This window comes from Drosophila gunungcola, chromosome 3R, assembly GCF_025200985.1.
Source record: "Drosophila gunungcola strain Sukarami chromosome 3R, Dgunungcola_SK_2, whole genome shotgun sequence".
Taxonomy (NCBI): domain Eukaryota; kingdom Metazoa; phylum Arthropoda; class Insecta; order Diptera; family Drosophilidae; genus Drosophila; species Drosophila gunungcola.
The window spans coordinates 7,458,077-7,476,823 of record NC_069139.1 but is presented as its reverse complement, the minus strand read 5'-3'; the positions used below and the strand labels follow the sequence as shown (position 1 = coordinate 7,476,823).

Below are 18,747 nucleotides of genomic sequence, written 5' to 3'. Positions count from 1 at the left end.
AGATGGCAATTTTAAATACACCAATTAACCGAGATTAGGGGGTAAGATTCTGGGTGTTTACTGTGTTTTGGAACATTCCATATGATTAGCATAAATTCTTATGAATAATGTTTGTCACTGACTCACATTTTAAAATCCAGTTTCTCAATACTACAGTTAAACGGACATTCCAGTTATTTTTTCGAAACATACGAATTTGTTTTGTCAATCAGTTTTACGAAAGCCTAAAATAAATAAATATTTTTAAAGCGAAACTAAATGTAATATGCTTATTCAGCGGAAAAATCTAGATTATAAACATTATTCATTTTCGGTTTGAAATTTTGTTTTTCAGTGCATCGAAAACAAAGATCTTTTTAGCGAATTTTACCGCCCAAAAGTAGCCGCTGAAGTCGTGCGGTTTAAAACGCCCACGGCAACTGCAGAGCGGCTTCCGTTCTTCACCGCCCTCACCACCGATTTATTAGGTTGCTTTTTTTGTTTTGACTCCCAATATTCGTAAGGTTTTCGAAAGAGATGAGATGCACCTATACCTATACCAAAAGAGGAAGAACTTGAACTTTCTCAATGAGTGCCGCGCACAAACACACGCACAGTACAATTAAAGGTGTACGTACTGTACGTGTTTCGAGTTCACTGTACCCGTTACCTTTCGCGCGTATTATTAACTCAAATATACACAAAATATAGCAACAGCAAGAACAAGAACAACTCGTACATCAAAAATGACTTAAAATCTCGGCACACGTCAATGGAATAAATGCATTCGGTGCACTGGAAAAAAATTAATTTCAAGGTTATAGTCCAAAATAAAGTCGACTTATATGACAGCTATTGTTAAATAAAATATTAATATTTATTTAATTTTCTTCTTAAAGTTGAAAATTAAAATCATACAAGGATAACTTTAATATTTGATACACAGTTGTATGTATATAACAATAAATAAGTATTCGATACAATAAATTAGACTTCATTTGGTTTTTTCGAAATTTAATTAAATGTATAATTTTGGTAAAAGTTGTTTCAAGTATTGCACCTTAAGTTATTTCTAATTTTAAGATTTATTTTAGTGTATTTGAATATAAGTATTCGCAGTGGTATTTACTTGTGCGTAAGTATTTACGGCGAGGCGAGTTGAAAATTAAAATCATACAAGGATAACTTTAATATTTGATACACAGTTGTATGTATATAACAATAAATAAGTATTCGATACAATAAATTAGACTTCATTTGGTTTTTTTCGAAATTTAATTAAATGTATAATTTTGGTAAAAGTTGTTTCAAGTATTGCACCTTAAGTTATTTCTAATTTTAAGATTTATTTTAGTGTATTTGTATATAAGTATTCGCAGTGGTATTTACTTGTGCGTAAGTATTTACGGCGAGGCGACCGCTCCCTCGCCAAAAACGGCAAAAAACAATTTGTATCCTCGTTCGTTCCTCGCTCCATAAACAATGAGAAATGTTGCATCCGCCTTTGTTTTTGTTGGGCGAGTTTGCGATCTCCCTTGTTTGTTGTTGGCATTATAAAAGTGTCATTAACATGTCAACGGGTCGCCAAAGTTCGCAAAGTTTGTGCAGTGGGAGGGTGATAGGGGGTGGTCACGAAACGTGCATAAAACTGGATTAAAAATGTTTGCGACCACCGATTGTTTTGAGGGGCTGTGTGCAAATTTAAATTCCGCGTTTTCATTAATTTTAATCAAGAATTGAAATAAAACCCTTGCTATAATAATACACTTTGGAAAAAGGTTGTCAAACATGGCATAATTATATATTTAATACATCCCAATAATCCTTTTAATCAGTTTTGTTGACTATACTTAGTTATTGAAATATAACCATATCAATAAAAATAATTAACTAGAAGAATAAAAAACGGAGAATGGTTAGCCCATTGCTAAATATGTGTAATTATCTAATACCAAACATTTTTATTTCTTATTTCTATAAATATTTGTGGGTGGTCAATTAGTCTTATTTGTTTTCTGTGCACCCTTTCTCCCTTTTGTTGTCAAGCTAAAAAGTTAAATGGTAACCGGCCCAAAGTTCATGCTGTTCTCCCGTGCCCGTTCTCTTCACCACCTACTCTCTCTTTTTGCCACCCCTCACTCTTTTGCCACCCCCGCCTGTTAACAAAAATAAAGCTTCCAGCAGCAAGGAACAACAACAACAGGGGCACACACAGCAACAAAAACTATGTGACGGCGGGCAGAGCAGAAAAGTCAATGATCGGCTGGCGCTGACGTTGTTGTTGTTGTCATAATTAAACGCGACAAATAAAATTTGAAAAAAAAAGGCCGCCGCCGCCGTCGCCAGGCTATAATACAACAATGAGACAACAATAAATTCTTCAATTAACATTCGCACAGGTAAAAATTGTGAGAGAAGGTGAGAGAGTGAGAAAGAGCGCTACAGGCAGAGAGCGTGACGGTCTGTCAGTGTACATATTTGTATTGGTGGGTTTCTCTGTGTGTGTGCCAGGATCATTTGCATTTTCGCAAGGTGTCGCATAAAGGCAAAAACAACAAATTCGCTGATTAAAATGCATTTACAACAACAGAAAAACAAGAACAAATTTCGCTGCTGGAAAAAAGTGGGCACGTCGCGCATATTTTTGTGATCCCCTTTGTGGTTCTTGTTGTTTTTGCTCTTGCATAGATTAAAAATCAGCAAAACAAAATTTTGAGCGCAGGTGAGAGGGAGTGGGAGAGATAGCCGGGTAGTGCTGACAGTTTTAGCTTTTTTTCTCTCGCTGAAATGTACATAGTTCCTTGCTTTTTTTAGGTGTTTTATACTGGATATATTTGTTTGCTTTAAAATCTTTTAGCTTGCGGACTTTTAAAAAGACTGAACAAATTATCGATATAAAATTTGTGAGCTGAAAAAAGCTCTAAAAAAAGAACCTTAAAAATTTAAATGCTTTAAAATTGTACCTAAAATGGGGCTATCGTGCTTTGTGTGCATATAAAAGCTGAAGTACAATTTTTAAAGCATACTTTCTGAAGCGTTTTCAAGTGATTTTAAAACATTAAAAAATGTGTAGCCCCTCCCAATATTGTCTAATTGTTTTTTATTCCACAATGTTTTTTTTTAATTTTGTTTTTCATTCAAGCATATTTGTTTGTTTAAATAAAAGTTCAAATGACTAACACATTAATATAAGTCATATCTTAATGAGTAAGTATTTAAAGTAAAACTCTTGGATAAACATATTCAAAAACAAAAGATGTTCATTAACATGAAACTTTTGAATTTTGAATTAAGAAAACCATCCGAAGAGATCGATGGAAATAAAAAAAGTACTTTGGCAATAACAGTTATAAAAATATATTCGTATTTTTACTCCTCTATTTATTTAAGTTCTACCACCTGGCATCACCTATTTGCTTTGCTCCTGAAAAACTGCCACCTTCCGATCACACTTGCTGTTGTTGTTGCTGCCGCTGCGGCGGCTGTTCTACATATTGTTATTGTAGTTGGAGCTGCCGCCGCGTGCCAGTATGGATTAGTCATAGTTTTTCGCCGCTGACGTCGAGCAGCCAAGAAGACGTCGGCGACGACAATTCGCAGTGATCTATCAGCCAGCGAACCGAGCGGATCGCATAGTCCATTTAGCCAATGGATCGCATAGTCCATTTAGCCAATTGCCGCCAAATCGTAACAAGCAAACAAACAATCAAAAAGTCTACGAAAAAAATCGAAACCCAGAAAGGTGTTTGCAAAAATCGGACACTGGACCACCACGATTAGTCACAAAACGAGAGAAAAAAGGCAAAACTGAAAACGAAATAAAACGCGCCTCGTAATAATTTGTTTCTTCGGTTTGTGTATGAAATTTTTTTTTTACAATTTTCGTAGCCTTTCAGCGCAGTTTTACCTGGTTCCAGAGCGCAGCAACAAATATTGGAAGCCCCAAAAAAAAAAAAAAAACGACAACAAGAAAAACGATTCAAAACACGAAGTGATCGCGAGCTCGCTTCGGATCTTTTGAATGTGAATGTGAGTGTGAGTGTGCGTGTGCGCCTTTGAGCGCAGGTTTATCAAAATTTTCATTTTCAGTTTTAATACACTTTCTGCCGCACTGCCGTATGGAAGTCTCGGTCCTGGCCTGAAATAAAAATAAAAAAAACAAATAAATAAATACGAACGTGCAGTAAAAGATTTAATTCGAAAAATAATAAAAGCAAGTTGTGTCTGGCTGATAAAAAAAATAATACAACTAAGAAGAACATGCAGTGTCTGGTTTTTTCAATTTCGTCGCCTGTTTATACCTAAAATCACGTAATTTAATCCGTATTTGTTTGGCCGATTTGGTGTTTGTTTACGCGTCGCTTACCGTTACCCAGCCACTTGGCCCGCACGTGCTAATCGAAAATCGTAAATCGATCGAAAGGGCTTAAAAAAAAACGATCGCTTTGGGGGCGGCCGCTTGTAAGTGGGCGTGTGCGCAAATGCAAATGCGAAATTAATAAACCGAGTTTGGCCAGCAGAAAACGCTTATAATCAGTGTAAGAAAAAGCGAGAAAAAAAGTGAGAACTGGGGAGTTGAGTCATCATCTGCCTGTGAAATTGCCAAGAAATTTAGTTGCAAAAAAAAATATATTTCCTCCGCATTGCACAGTTTTTGTAAATAAGTTTATAGAAACTTTAAAAAAAAACTAAAGCTAAAAACCAAAAGTCATTAAAGTCAATAAACGATAAATTAAAGTATTTAATAATGTAATAAAGCAAACAGAACTCCTTTTGAAGTGAAAATATAAAATTAAAAAAAATCAATGTATCTAAAACTTTAAGCCAATAAACAAATAAGTAATAAATAATCAAAACTGAACGAAGTAGTAAAGAAACGTTTAAAAATTATAAAAGAAGCCTTAACAACACCTAATAAAAACCATCAGCCCAAACAAATTGCCAAAAATTATATATAACTAAAAATACACACCCAAAAGAAATACAAAAGCGTGTAAATAAGTTTCGTAAAATTAAAAATACATGTAGTAACTCCAGCAAACAAAAAGCAGATAGCGATAAATCAAGCCAAAAATAAGTTCGCACAAAATAATAAACAAAGGAGAGCAAGGAGATTGCAACATCTTGTGATAAACGCTGACAATTTGTTGCTCGTTGAATGATTGCAATAAAGGCCATCGAAATGCAGCACAACAACGGCGGCGGCAATAACGCACTGCAGCAGCAGCAGCAACAACTGCAGCAGCAACTGCTGCAGCAACAGCAGCAGCAGCTTCAGCAGCACAATTCGCCAGATAATAATTATATTTGGGGAAACAACCACAATGGGAATATCAATAACAACAATGCGATGTTGCAGTTGCAGCAGCATCAACAACAACGTGCTGCCTCCTGGATTACCGATTGCAATAAGCAGCGCCACATTAACAACAATAACAGTATGAATGTCAATTACAATCAGCACTTGACGCAACAGCAACAACCTCAGTACATGCAACCCAATTACAACAACTACACGCAACACCAGCAACATCTAGTACCAGCAACAACATCGCAATCGGGCAATCATTTTTACGCGTGCCAACAGCAACAGCAGCAGCAGCAACAACAGCAATTCCTGGCTCCCACAACAACAGCGGCAGCAGTAACATTAGCACTCCAGCAACATCAGACACAGCAGCAACATCAAACGCAGCAGCCACATCAACGACAAGATTATGCGTCTCTTCAATTGTCCAGACAAGTAAGTAAACAACTAAATCACATATTTTCACTAAGATCACAATTCTTTTGGTAAACAGAATTATGCTTTTGAATATTTGCATTTTATATTGATGATATTTATGTATTTAGGAAAAATATAAATTTCAAATTATATAGTTAAGCTTATCATGTTTCCTTTAAAATGTAAAAAAAAGTTTTTCTGGAAGCAATCTAGATTTAATTCAGAATATATTTATAAAAGTTTGGTAAAGCTTAAAATTATATAGATTTTCAACAAGTAATAAAAATCTAAGTAAAATATGTATATTGTATTAAAAATAGTTCAACTTAGTTTTTAGACTATATTATACATATTAAAAACATTACTGTGCTATATATTATTATGGCAAAAAACTTAATATTTTCATGAACTTTATTAGCGAATTTTGGATTGTCCCTGAGCCATGCTTAAAATATTTAAAAATGTTTTTTTCAAGTAAAGGAGCTTTCTTTAGTGAATAATTTATGTTACCAAGTACTTTCTTAGTGTATATGTAACAAGTATGCAGGCATTATGATTTGCCATCTCCCTCATCTCGGCTCTTGATTTGTTGTAGCCTTTGTTTTGCGGTTTGGTGGGCGGCGCTTCGTCCCAACTCAATGTATTTTGCTCGCTTTTGTTTCCGTCGATTTTTTCATCTTTCTTAATTGCGTTTTAGTTGTGTGAGGTTGCTATTGTGAGAAATTCACAACTGGGAAAACTAACAAAAATGGCGACAAAGGGGCGTATACTTGATCTTTATTTTGAGCTTTCGTCACGTATACGACATGTGGAGCGATGTATTTCCCCCAAAAATAAGCGCGCATACTTACTTTATCTGAAGTAAATATTTACTGCTCGCTGGCTGTGGCGTGGGAATGCCACTCCCCAAACACACAAAAAGGGGAATAAGTAAATACAACAAACAATAAAAAATACATTTCGAGTAATTTAATTTGTTTCAACGGCAAACAACAAAATAAACTGGATCTCTCGATATATATATTTTGCAAATATATATATTTGTGTTTAAATAAATTTAAATTAAAGCAGCAGACAGTTACAGATTTGAGCGGCAACAAAAGGGTTTAACCTCTCGAAAGTGATGTTGCCCGAGGGAATTTTACTTGACCTGTTTTCACCCCATTACACAAACTTTTCGTTGGTAAAAATTAAATTTAGCTTTCAAGTTTTGTAAATTTATTTAAAGTCAAATATTTAAAAAAAACAAGTTGCTAAAGGCAGATAACTTGTGACATATATGATAAAGGCTAAGTGTCCAACTTGTAATACGATAAAAACTTCAAAACAAAATCTATTCTAGTAGGGAAAGCTATAATAATTTAAAATTTCTATAACAAATAACTTCAATCAGTCTTGCAACTTCATTTTATTTAAACATTTATTATAGGAATAAACATAACAGCTATATATTTATTACATTGCTTATATTTGCCATACGTTTAAACAAAGCAAAGGAAATGTATTAGCTACGAAACATTATAGTATTTTAGTTAAGGCACTGTGTAATAAATGTAACCCTGAAGCAATGCGATAGTCGACAAGTGTGATTTTTTAATACCACAAGCAGTACTATCTCTTGGCAGAAAACCCCTTTAGTTTAATCTGGGCGATCGTCGCCGTTTTAGTGTCCCCGCACCTGATAGCGTCATGGGGTAAAAATACGAAGGTGATGCATGCCCACATGTGTCCGTGTCGCGACGGAAAGTCTACGTTTTTGCCTTTGGCCGGGCATTATCGTCAGAGACTGTGCTAGAAATTCAACGTCAACGACAGCCCAACGAATACGACAACCTGAACGATGACAGCGAACACACGCCGTAAGCAGAGCACTGTTCCTCCAGATAAGAGCCCAGTTGCATAGTCACGAACACATTGGCCAGGAAGTGTAAAAGCCGTAAACAGCCCCAAGTCCACAAGTTCGCAGCGCAGAAAGCAAAGAAAAAAAAACACCAACTGAAAAGTGAAACCCATAGAACGGAAATGCCAATAGCCGAACACTCCAGAGCACATTCACAATGTGTTTAAGTTGAGGAAAGGGGATTGGGTGTCGGTTGTGGGGGTGATTTTCGCCACTTATCTGCGGCCTTCGATGTGGGCCACATTGTTGAGGACTGATATGACTAGGCCAAATGGATTCATATTGGTTATGCTCATTATTTCCCATTGGGCCTTATCAATCTGGGCAATCACTTAATCAATAAGAAGCTGTCCAAAAGGTGCTGAATCACATTTTATGACGGGTTTGTAGAAGAAATGTACTTATAGCTAAATTAACTAAATTAGTTTGGAAAATTTAAAACGAAATCAGCTTACATTACGTGTCTTCAAAAATCGTTTTTAAACACTAAGCTAAAATATGTTTTGTTATTATTATTATTTTAGAATAGTTATGTGTTAGGATGTATAACCTTATTATTCGACTTAATCATCGATGGCGATAAAGTTTTAAAGTCTTCTACATTTTATTAGCTACTTTTTTGAAACATTTTATCAAAATAAAAAAGAATTGTTGTATATCTGATAAAGATTAAGTTGGGCTTTAAAAATTGCATAATTTTTTCTAACCAATACCTAAACTATGTCATTTTATGGTTACCCATAAAGATAAGTCGTTCTATAGTATTACATATATACAATGTCGGAATATGCCATAAATCTGTTTCAGTGAAAAATTGTAAAGTGGAAATCGCAAGTATATGGGAAACTTTTAAGTCTTTATTAAGCTCTTGGGAAATGGGAATTTGTATGTTATGTTTAATGCTGTCCTTGAACTTGTTGATTTTTTTTCTGGAGGCAATTTCGTGGCCCTCTCTGTTTTGTTGTTATTAATTATTACAAAAACAATTAAGCGCTCGAAATTAACAACTTTAATTTGCAGTCGTTTAGCTTTTATTGTTTCCATTACTGTTATTATTCCGTATGCTTAATTTTTTAATGAGCGTCGCTCGATTTGTTTCTGCCTTGTTTCTTAGTGCAAAACGGTTCTACAACAAACTCATTAAGTTTTCTTAATCATTTAAAGTGCAACTAGTTGGCAAACAGCCACGCCCCTACGCCTCCCCATATAAGCCCATTAGCGGACCCAATAATCAGCTGTTTTCGAGTGAAGGTCTTTTAGATTTTGATTTCGATTGCTTTATTGGGACTTGGTTTTCTATCAAAAGCTTGGAAAGTGTTGAGTTTGAACAACTTGCCCCTGAAATAGATTTAAGCCCGAGGCAAAATAATAAAAAAAGAGAAATAACGTCAGGCACTTTTCATTTGAAAGTGCACGTGCATTATTCTAGTTAATAATTGCAGCGGAAATAGTTCGGGATATGATTAATACCTTACAAACCACCAGTCGGACCTAAAATTTTCACTGCTTTGGTTTTAAATACAACTTTCTTGGCTTATTCATTTGGTACCAAGAAATATAAACCAAATTCTGGGAACTCAATGACTTATTGGCGAATCGATGACGTCGTTCCATGACGTGATCAAAACTTAAATCAATGTAAACATTATTCAAGCGATCGTATCGCTAAGTAAATAATTAAGTACGAATACAAGTTGTGTGGACTTAAATAAATTGAACGTCAGTAAGCACTTGAAGTGAAATATACATATAATTATAATGTAATTGAAACTTAAAGATACAAAAATCATGGCTACAAGTAAATAAATCATTTTATGAAACTAAGATTAGATAATAAAACATGTATTATTTATTTACATCATATTATTTCAACTGTTTTATTTTTTTTTTAATTTTATAATTTCAAGTTTATGGGTCATTCCTATCGACAAACAAAATTTCTGAAATGCTTCAATTTTTATGAGCCCAAATATTCATTGCGGTTTTATGTACACTCTATGTATGTATGTTTTACAAATAAATTCCATTATATCAAGAGTCGGCGCACTTCCATTTTTGATGGAATGACGTATTGAGTGTAAAGAATTATGTGTACGTAAATGGATTAACTAACTTCCTAAATCTCCACAGGAAACTGCCAATGTTTTGATAACTAAAGAGGTTTAAAATTAAGAAGGTTTAGTGAGTTAAATTAAGATTGTGATATCCGGCAATGTTTCCTACAGTTTCCGCTCCCGATTTGGAGTGCCGGTTTCAGTGAATTCTTAGTCCATAAAATATGAGCTAGAATGGTAACCTAATCGCCGTTGCCCCCGTGAAGTCGCCTAGCAAATTACAGCCACATTAACATCAACAAAAAAGGCAGCCAGATTCGAAGGCATTCAACCCTCAGCCTTGATATATCCCTCCTTCAGTCCCGGGGAATCAGAAATCGGGAATTGGGAAGTGCTAGGGCGTCGCCAGGCACTCAGACAGTGCTTATCGAGCTCGTGCTGTGCGAGGAGTCTCGGCCGAAGTCTCAATCGCAGTTCCCACTTCCCAGCTAATGGCCACAAAACATTTCGGCTACCTGGACATGGACACCTCACCTAATGGGCCACGCATCGGAGTCTGAATCTGAATGGGAATGGAATGGAGTTAATGCATATGCGGTGGTGCATTTCTTCGGGGAGGAACTGCGGCTAATAGACGCATTTAGCACGCGCCCAAATGCATCTCGCAGATACTCGCACTCATTAACTGACCTCGATGAGCAAATGACTGCACAGCGAACAAAAGATGGCAAAATTAACAGATAGCTAAGAATAGATGGTAAAATACAAGGCATTTCTTACTTTCTAGAATTTAAAATGAAATAAAATTACTTAAAATTTTATTTTTTATGAACGTCCTTTAATAATAAATTAAAGTAAAAGCCTGGAAAGCTTTCTCTTTCAGAAACGTACTTTTTTTTGGCTTATGAGAGTTATAAGGAATTAATAAAATATAACTTGTGATACGCCCTTATAAATTCCCGGTTCTCCAGATTAAATTGTAGGTCAAACATTTATTTAAGTAATTGGAAGTTTTATTTTTCATATCTTTAAAGAAGAGTTTTAATTTATATTTCCTTTTTGTTCGGATGCATATTAAAAGGTTTTTTCATAAACATATTTTTAAAAGAGAAAGAAAGTTGATGTTTCGAATTTCATCATAACGTGAAACAGCTACCATTTATTTAAACTTATTAGCACAACATCTAAAAAAAAAACATTTTAAAAATCAAATTTCTCCAAATCAAATTAGCAAATCCAGCAGAGATTTAAGATATTTTTTCGTCGTGTGGCACTTGCATTGGCCGCCAATTGCCGATGGAATTAAAAGGGAAGGGGCACAAAAACCTGGGTTAACCTGTCCGCGTATCTGAGCCTCTGAATGTCTCTGAATATCTCTGAATTGCGGGAGGCCCACACCAGTTTTGGTGGATGGCCCTGTGTGAGTGCCTCAGTGTATCCGTGTGTAAAAACCCCGATGAGTCATCCGTTTCAGAGTGCCGATGCGTGCCGCGCCACTTTGGCATACATATACATAACATAAATCGGATTCAAACCGAACAAAATCCAACATGTGCCCGGGCAACTGGTCCGCTTTTGAGTGGGAGCCACCTTTTCGAAAGAAAATAAGAGAACGCAAGAGAACAGTGAAACCAAAACAAAAACGTATCTTTCAAGTGGAAAATGTCAACAAACGAGCTGCGCGCCAAATTGCCACTTTGAGTTGAATTCAGTCCGAGTCGAGTGCAACTTGAGACTCACTCGAAGATTGAGCCCCTCTCTCTTACCACTAAATGTCGCATGCGATAAGTGACTGGCATTTAAATTGTATCTGTATTTGTGAGTTAGTTTGCAGTGCTCTCTGACTCGCTCTTATTTGCTCTCCGCCTTTTGCTGCATCATTCTGACAGTTATTGTTTCGTCCTACTTTACACCGAAATTCGTCAGGGCCGCGAGAATCATGTGGAGCATACGAAAACTGTTCAACCGGGTTTTTCCATGCGGTTTTGGCGGTTTTATGGATTTTTCTGATTTGACACTTGATTATTTTTTGCCGTGGTCAAGGAGATATTTTTGGGATGTGTGAAATTTTTTAATGGCTAACGGAAGTATGGAATAATTTAAAACTCAAAGTGTTAATTACATTGTTGAAAGGAAATGAAGTCAATTGAAACATGGCAAAGATATAAATGCAGATCAATGAGGAATTTTGTTTATTTTAATTAAAAACTAAACTATCTAGTCATTACCTAAATAAAGTTATTTAATAATTATTTAAATAAATCCTAAATCCTAAAAAAAAGTCCTCAATCTCCTCAACAAGTACCAATAATGTCAAAGAATGGAATCCCAAATGTAGTTAACGATTGCAAAAGACAAAGTTCAATATTTTAAGGATACTTTTTGACTAATTTTAATATTAGTTAAAAATTGTATTATATATATTGAATGTTAATTATGTCATACCTTTAACCGTATAGAAAAGACACTTACATATCATAGACATAAATTATTTGATTTAATTCTCCAAACTAAAATTAGTTATTTGACTTCTCAAAATATTATAATTTAAAATTTTGTAGACACTTATTTTGACCAACAAAAAAACTATGAAAACCATTTACAAGATCAGAAAACCTAGCTTGCAAACTGGTTCGATTTCGATTTTTGTTTTGCGCAGCCCTGGCATCTACGCAACTTGAATTTCCAGGCTTTCCGCTGGTGTGCGTGTATCTGTGTGGGCCGCCGAGGTAGTGGTGTGAGTGTGTGTGCGAGGCAATGGCCAAGACGTCACCCGTCGGTGGGAAAAAGAGACAAAGGGAGGGGCAGAGAGCGGAGCAGAGCGGAGCAGAGCGGAGCGCTCGCGGTCTGTTTTATCGCCAGTTCAGTCGCCAGTTGCTCAGTTATTCAGTTATTTTTTGCTTTTTGTTAAGGCAACGCGACTGCAGAAAGGCAGCGGAAAGCCACGCGGCCGTCTCCCTCGCGCCACTCTCTCTGTCTCTCTTTCTCTCTCGTTAATCAGTCCAGACCGCCCACCACCCCCCACTCGCCCCATTAGTGCTCTCCCGCTCGCACGCACTGTGAGCCACGTTGGTTGGAGTGAGATAGCCGTCGAAACCCCCCTCTAGAAATCCACCCAACTTGTTGTTGTTACACTTAATTTTTTAACACTTTCACAAGTGCTAAGCCAGAACATTCCCAATAAACCGTAAAGAAATTACAAAACTGTCGTGTTATCTGTAAGAAAAACAACAACAATTGTGTTTGTGAGAGCGGCGAAATTCAAAGCCTCCCTCGAAAACGAAAAATCGGTTAAGAAATTACGAAATATTCAACAAAAGTCGGACGAAGTTCGATAAACGGCGGTGCGTGGTGCGGGGCGTGGTCCCCCGACTTTAATCTAGAGAATTTAACGCTTTCAAACTTTTTACAACTGCATAAACGCCGAAAAGAGAGTGCTGTTACGAGTGTGGGGCCAGTCGCACATGTAAATTTTGTTTATTTTATAAACGCCAATTAAGTGCAACAACAATGAAAGTTAAAGTCGAGCGCACAACAAAAAAGCCCGCCATCACAAGGGCGAACGATCATCCGCCGGAGAAGGATGACGAGGTTATGGATCAGGAGGGGGAGGAGGATCAGGTTGGGGAGGAGGATGAGGAGCTGGACTTTCTGCCCGCCGATCTAACCGCAGCGATATCGACACCGAAAATAGCAACAACTGCCGCCACACCAACAACGGCTATGGTGCGCAATCTTATCGTAAGTGAGATACACTATTTGTATACCCTAGAAACGGGTACCGCCTTTTTATCCGTGGTTAGGGAGTTAAAAAAACTGAAAATTATCATGGCAGATGACTCTACAAGTGGAATGGACCATATTGCAATTACTTATTGGATTTTTTTTTGTATTAAATAAGTTAATTGAATTTTAAATTCATAGAAACTGGACCTGCATTGCTATTGCTCCAAAAACGTTTTTAAGATCTAGAAAATTGACAGTTTTAAAACTATTATTATTATTATAATTAATATAATTCGCTAACACTAAGAAACTCAAAAGGGATGTTCGTTTTATGATTAAAGCCAATCTGATTAGGATGTATACAACAAATGCATCCAAAAAGATCTTTTTGCTAGTATACATAGTTTATAGGTTATATGATGACTCTGGCATTTTTAATAATTAAATGCATCAACTTGACCAATAGGATTATGTTAAGGTTAAAAGAGTTACCACTTAATTATCATATAATTGATAAACTGATTAGCAAGGGTATTTCTGGTTTCGCTACAGACATTCAATTCGGTTTTTTGCTATTGACTTGGATTAGAGAAAGAAGAAGAGATATAGAAGTGCGGGGGAGGGGGTGAGGGCGGTACAAACTGGTACTAGAACGCAATAAATCCGTACTCCCCCCTATTTTGGATCTCAACATTTCTCACTAAAAGCTGAAAGCTACTAAATCAGACTTTGCATCGTTCGTCGCTGAACAGAAATACAATATAGAAAACGGCACACATATGTACGGCTCTGGAAACTTGTTTAAAAAATATATTGAACTTTTTTTGTTGTTGCTATGTATATTCGTATGCCTTTTTTTTATTATGATTATTCGCCGAATTGTGTGGTGCGCATTTTGTTGTAGCTTCTTTTCCATTGTTATTGTTGCCGCTGTCTCGTTTTGGGTTTTTATTTCGTATTTACTTTGTCGACATCTTTGGAATTTCAATTTACACTTTTGTTGTTGTTTCGCGCTGTCACTCTGCCGCTCTCTTACGCACACAACTGCGACGAAGAGAAAAAAGGGAGAGCGGCTCACACAGATACAAAATGGACACCTTCATAGATTCTTTTATCGCATGCGAGAGAGCAAAAGTGAGTGGGAGAGACAACGAGAGAGAGAGAGTGAGTGTGCTATTATGCATTCCTTCATTGCACTTAATTCGTAGTCGCCAAGGTTGCTGTTTGCATTTGTTTTTCTATTTCTCTATTTTCCTATCTCTATTTTGGCATGATTTTTTTTTTTTGCATGATTTTTTTTTTTTGGTTTTTGGATATTCCCCTCCCCTTCCCACCACCATGTTTATCTCAACATTTTAGAACTCTGCAGCTGTATCTTTTTTGGCGTAGGTGCGGTTTTTATTTCTGCTCAATTCTCATTTGCAACACGTGCATCGACAATTTCATTTCATATTGCTGCAATGTGGCCAATAAGCCAAGAAAACCGCTCTGAGGTCAAGGCTTCCGTTTCCGTTTCTAATTGGATTCCACTTGGGACTGCAGCAATCTATGAAATGTTCAAAAGCATTATTATCTCAAATATGTTCGGAATTGTTGTACAATTTTTTTTTAGTAGATTTTTCTAGAGAATAACGACCATCAAAACCTCTTAAATTTCTTGTTAATTTTTAATAAAACTTATAATATCTTTTTGATTACTTTTTTATTTGCAATAATTATTGCCTTATGACAAACAGTTAAATTGTTCTTAACCCTTTATGTATAACAAAAAGTGTTAATCATTGCTGGGCAGTTATTTTGTAACGTATTTCCATTTTCGTTATAAAAACACTTATATTTACCTTACCTGCTCATCTGCATCAAGTATGCAAAGGAAAATCTAAAATACAAAAATAGACCTGTCTTCAATGCGGCACACAAATCCCTCGGCTAATACCAGACTTGACAGACGGCATATACTTACATATATGCACTCCTCCCACTTATCCCCCGATTTCTCTCTAGCCTGACATTCGAAATTATGCTGCAGTTGATTTCACCATAAAATTATATCCAATGCCAAGGTCAAATGGCACTCAGATGCTACGGCTCACCCCTGTTTTTATACCCCCAACCCCGATATCACGCCGCTATTCCACTTAGAATGTCAAGCGACTCACGCGTTGCAATGTTTGAGATTCGATGGGGATGGAGTGGTGACATGGCGATCTTGATGTGGTTGGTGCGAGGGGATGTTCACTGTACACTGCATATTTATATGGTGCTATGCACTTGAACAACTCAAATTGCCTTTTTCGCATTGCGCTGCATAAAACATGCAGCGTGCTACATAAATATTCCATGCATTAAAAGCAAACGCATTAAAAGTCACGAGCAAATCGGCTAACGAGCAGCAAACTCTCCTCGGAGATAACCTTTTTACAGATTTTTAAGTATGCACAACTGGGGTCAAGCAAACAGGGTTACAAAATACGCAAAATGTTAAGGAGATCATAGAATCATGTAAAAATAAGTAATATTTTCTTTATAAAACAATTTGTAATTAAACTAAAAAAAAATATTAGATTATTTAAAAAACAAAATTTGCTTTCTAATTTTAAAATTTTTAAAATTTTAAGAACAAAATAATAAAATCGTTACCTAAAATCGTGCTTTAGTACTGAAATTAAACTTAGTATTTGTTAGTTTAATAAGATTGCATAACTACTTTTCTCTTGACCCCAACTGTGAACAACAGGCCCACGTTTGTATATTCGTATTTTAGCTCTTTATAATCACGATCAGATATCCAACAGAAATTGCCAATTTAATGTGCGCATCAACTAAAAATAAATAAATATAAAATTGCCAATGCCTTTGTCGCCGCCGCCACCGCCGATTTCGTTGCCATCAACGCGCTCACTTAGCCAGCAAATAAATAAATGCACACAACAAACAATTAATTATTATTGTTCTTGCGTTGTTGTATTTTCGTTTTCAGTTCCTCGACTTTGACTCCTACGTTTTATGGCGAAACTTTTTACGACATTTCGCGTTTGCCCGTCCTCGCACTCTTTTTCCTTTATTTGTTTTTTTTTATTATGGCTTTCGATTGTTCCAGGAAAATTTCAGGGGATTTTGTAAATTCGATTGCGTTGCCATATGCTCGTTTATAGAATAAAGTTTATATAAATGACATAGATATCGGGGTGTACAGTTGTTATTGGCAGAGCAGCACTTGTTACCCACAAACGCTTTCTTTGATTAGCTCTGGCTTCTTTAATATTTCTGTGAAAATTTGTAATGCTTTTGATTAAAGCTGATAAAAAGTGAAGCGTAAATATAACTTTTAGTGTTCAAAAGAAATCATGAGAACTTATCAATCGTATACCTTTTATACTTTTTCGTTAACTTTCTGGGAATAATAGTGATGTAGGTTTATTCCAGTAATTTTTGTTCACCAAGGGGAATATTTTGTGATTTTTTAGATATTTTCAAGACATATACTGGATATTTAAAATATATTTATTTTTACTAACAAAAGTATTCTTTTTCAATTACTTTTTCTATAAAAGATATACATATGTATATGCGACTTAAAAACAAACAAAAACTATTTCCACATTAAATATATTTTGTAAAATTGATTTAAAATCGCAGTTATTTATGTATTTTTTTTTTCAGGAATAAGCCATGACTCCTTAAAACCTATACTAGCTTGTTTAGATGATGAGTTTGCTGTTTTTTCTGAAATTATTTTATCAGCTCTTTATTATGACTTCTTGTGCTATCTAGATCTACAAAGCTCCTGCTCTTTGTTCTTTCTGGAGATTTACTTTTTCAATAAGGGGAAACCACCAGAAAAAAATACAAATTCCGTATCTGCACTTAAAAGACCGTTTAGCTTGTGCATTTTGGCGCTACGCTAATGAAATTATCTCATGACGTCAATGGCTTAAAGTTAGCTTAAGCTTTGGCCTTTGGAAAAGAAAAAAACAATTTTAAAGTTGAGGAGCCGGTTTTCGAACTGCTTTGCTTCGTTTGAGAACCAAATTTGGTCATACGTTTGCTGGTCAAAATGACGTCACAAGTTGAGAGAAAGAGAAAAGCGATCGCTTTTCCATTTCGATGTTAATTTTCTTTCCAAAAAAACAGCGCATTATGTCATCTTGTATTTCACACTAACTAAAAACAACAAATATTAGAAAAACACAATGAAAGTGTCAAAAGTTGCGTGTTTTCGCTCTAGCTTTCGATTTACTTGGAATCAAACTGGGACGCAATGGGGTGAAAAAGATAGAGAAATACGTTTATCAGGAGCGCTGTTTATTGGGGGGATTGGGGGTAAGCCTGATTCGATGCCAGATAGATAGTGCACTGATAGGGCTTATCTTTTGTAAACAGGCACCATACAAATTAAAAGAGTCATGCTTTCATCTGAAATTAATTAAGCTAGTAAGCTGAAGAATATACACAACCAATTATAAGCGCTTAATTTAGTATTTATTAAAGATTGCAAAACTTCTTAATTTTAACGTTTAGAAAAAATACATTAAATTCGGAAAGAATGTTACAATTGTTAAGAGAAAAAATTCTTAAGTAAACTTATTTGGAAAACTGTAAGGATGATTAAATTAAGTGTTATTAAAGTTAAGGTTTAAATTGAATTATTAATATCATATATATAGTGATAATTAGGTTGGGTTATATTTTGTATGTAAATTTTATTTTTTGACCCCTTTTATATTTCTGTGACCCCGCTACTGCCCTGCTCACGTCAATTAATTTGTTTCTGTGGGTTTGTTGAACTCTCTGGAGGAGATGGCTGAACCAAAAAGGTTAAATGTGGGTGGGAGGCGTCATTGGCAGTGCTGAAATGCTAAATGCCAGTTGTCCGATGTTCGAAGTTAGACCCTATATTACCCTAATTAAGTTGTACATCCACAGTAGCACTCATTCCTGGCGGAAATGGCACATGCCGGCAAATGGGACTGGGAAACGGGTGTGGAATTGGCTTGGATTGCCCGGTGGAATTGGAGCACATCTGGAACCGAGTGGAGTGTGGCTAAAAATGCAATCGCCACTGAAAGATTTACAAGCCGAGCAATCCTGTTTATTGGCCCGGGTTCTCCCCGATCCCAAAATGCACTTTGTGACGCGTCATCCAGCGAGGAATTCCGAGAATAGGCGCAGCATCAGGCAGCGGCTCTGGCATTCCAGAGGTCAGAAGAGGGGAGTTTTGCATGGGGCAGGAGGAGCAAAAAGGGACTCCACCATCAACTTCGATTCGCCACGGCGTTGAAAAGTGCGAAACGGGGGAAAAAGATAAAGCCAAAGGAAATTATCGGGAACTGACGCCCGACCAACAGCACACACAGCACTCC

At 36.1% G+C, this 18,747-nt stretch overlaps 1 protein-coding gene across 2 annotated transcripts in view; it reads left to right on the top strand.

The window, feature by feature from the left end:
* Positions 1 to 4,827: 4,827 nt before the first annotated feature.
* Positions 4,828 to 18,747, top strand: part of LOC128255667 (transcription factor kayak) — a 31,240-nt gene continuing 17,320 nt past the window's right edge. The window contains exon 1 of one of the 2 annotated variants that reach the window (XM_052985359.1): positions 4,828 to 5,722. In XM_052985359.1, coding sequence (XP_052841319.1) covers positions 5,138 to 5,722 — 585 coding nt within the window. In that variant the 5' untranslated portion in view covers positions 4,828 to 5,137. Of the gene's footprint in view, positions 5,723 to 12,521; positions 13,400 to 18,747 lie in introns of those variants that run through there. The other variant, XM_052985368.1, reaches the window with a different exon arrangement.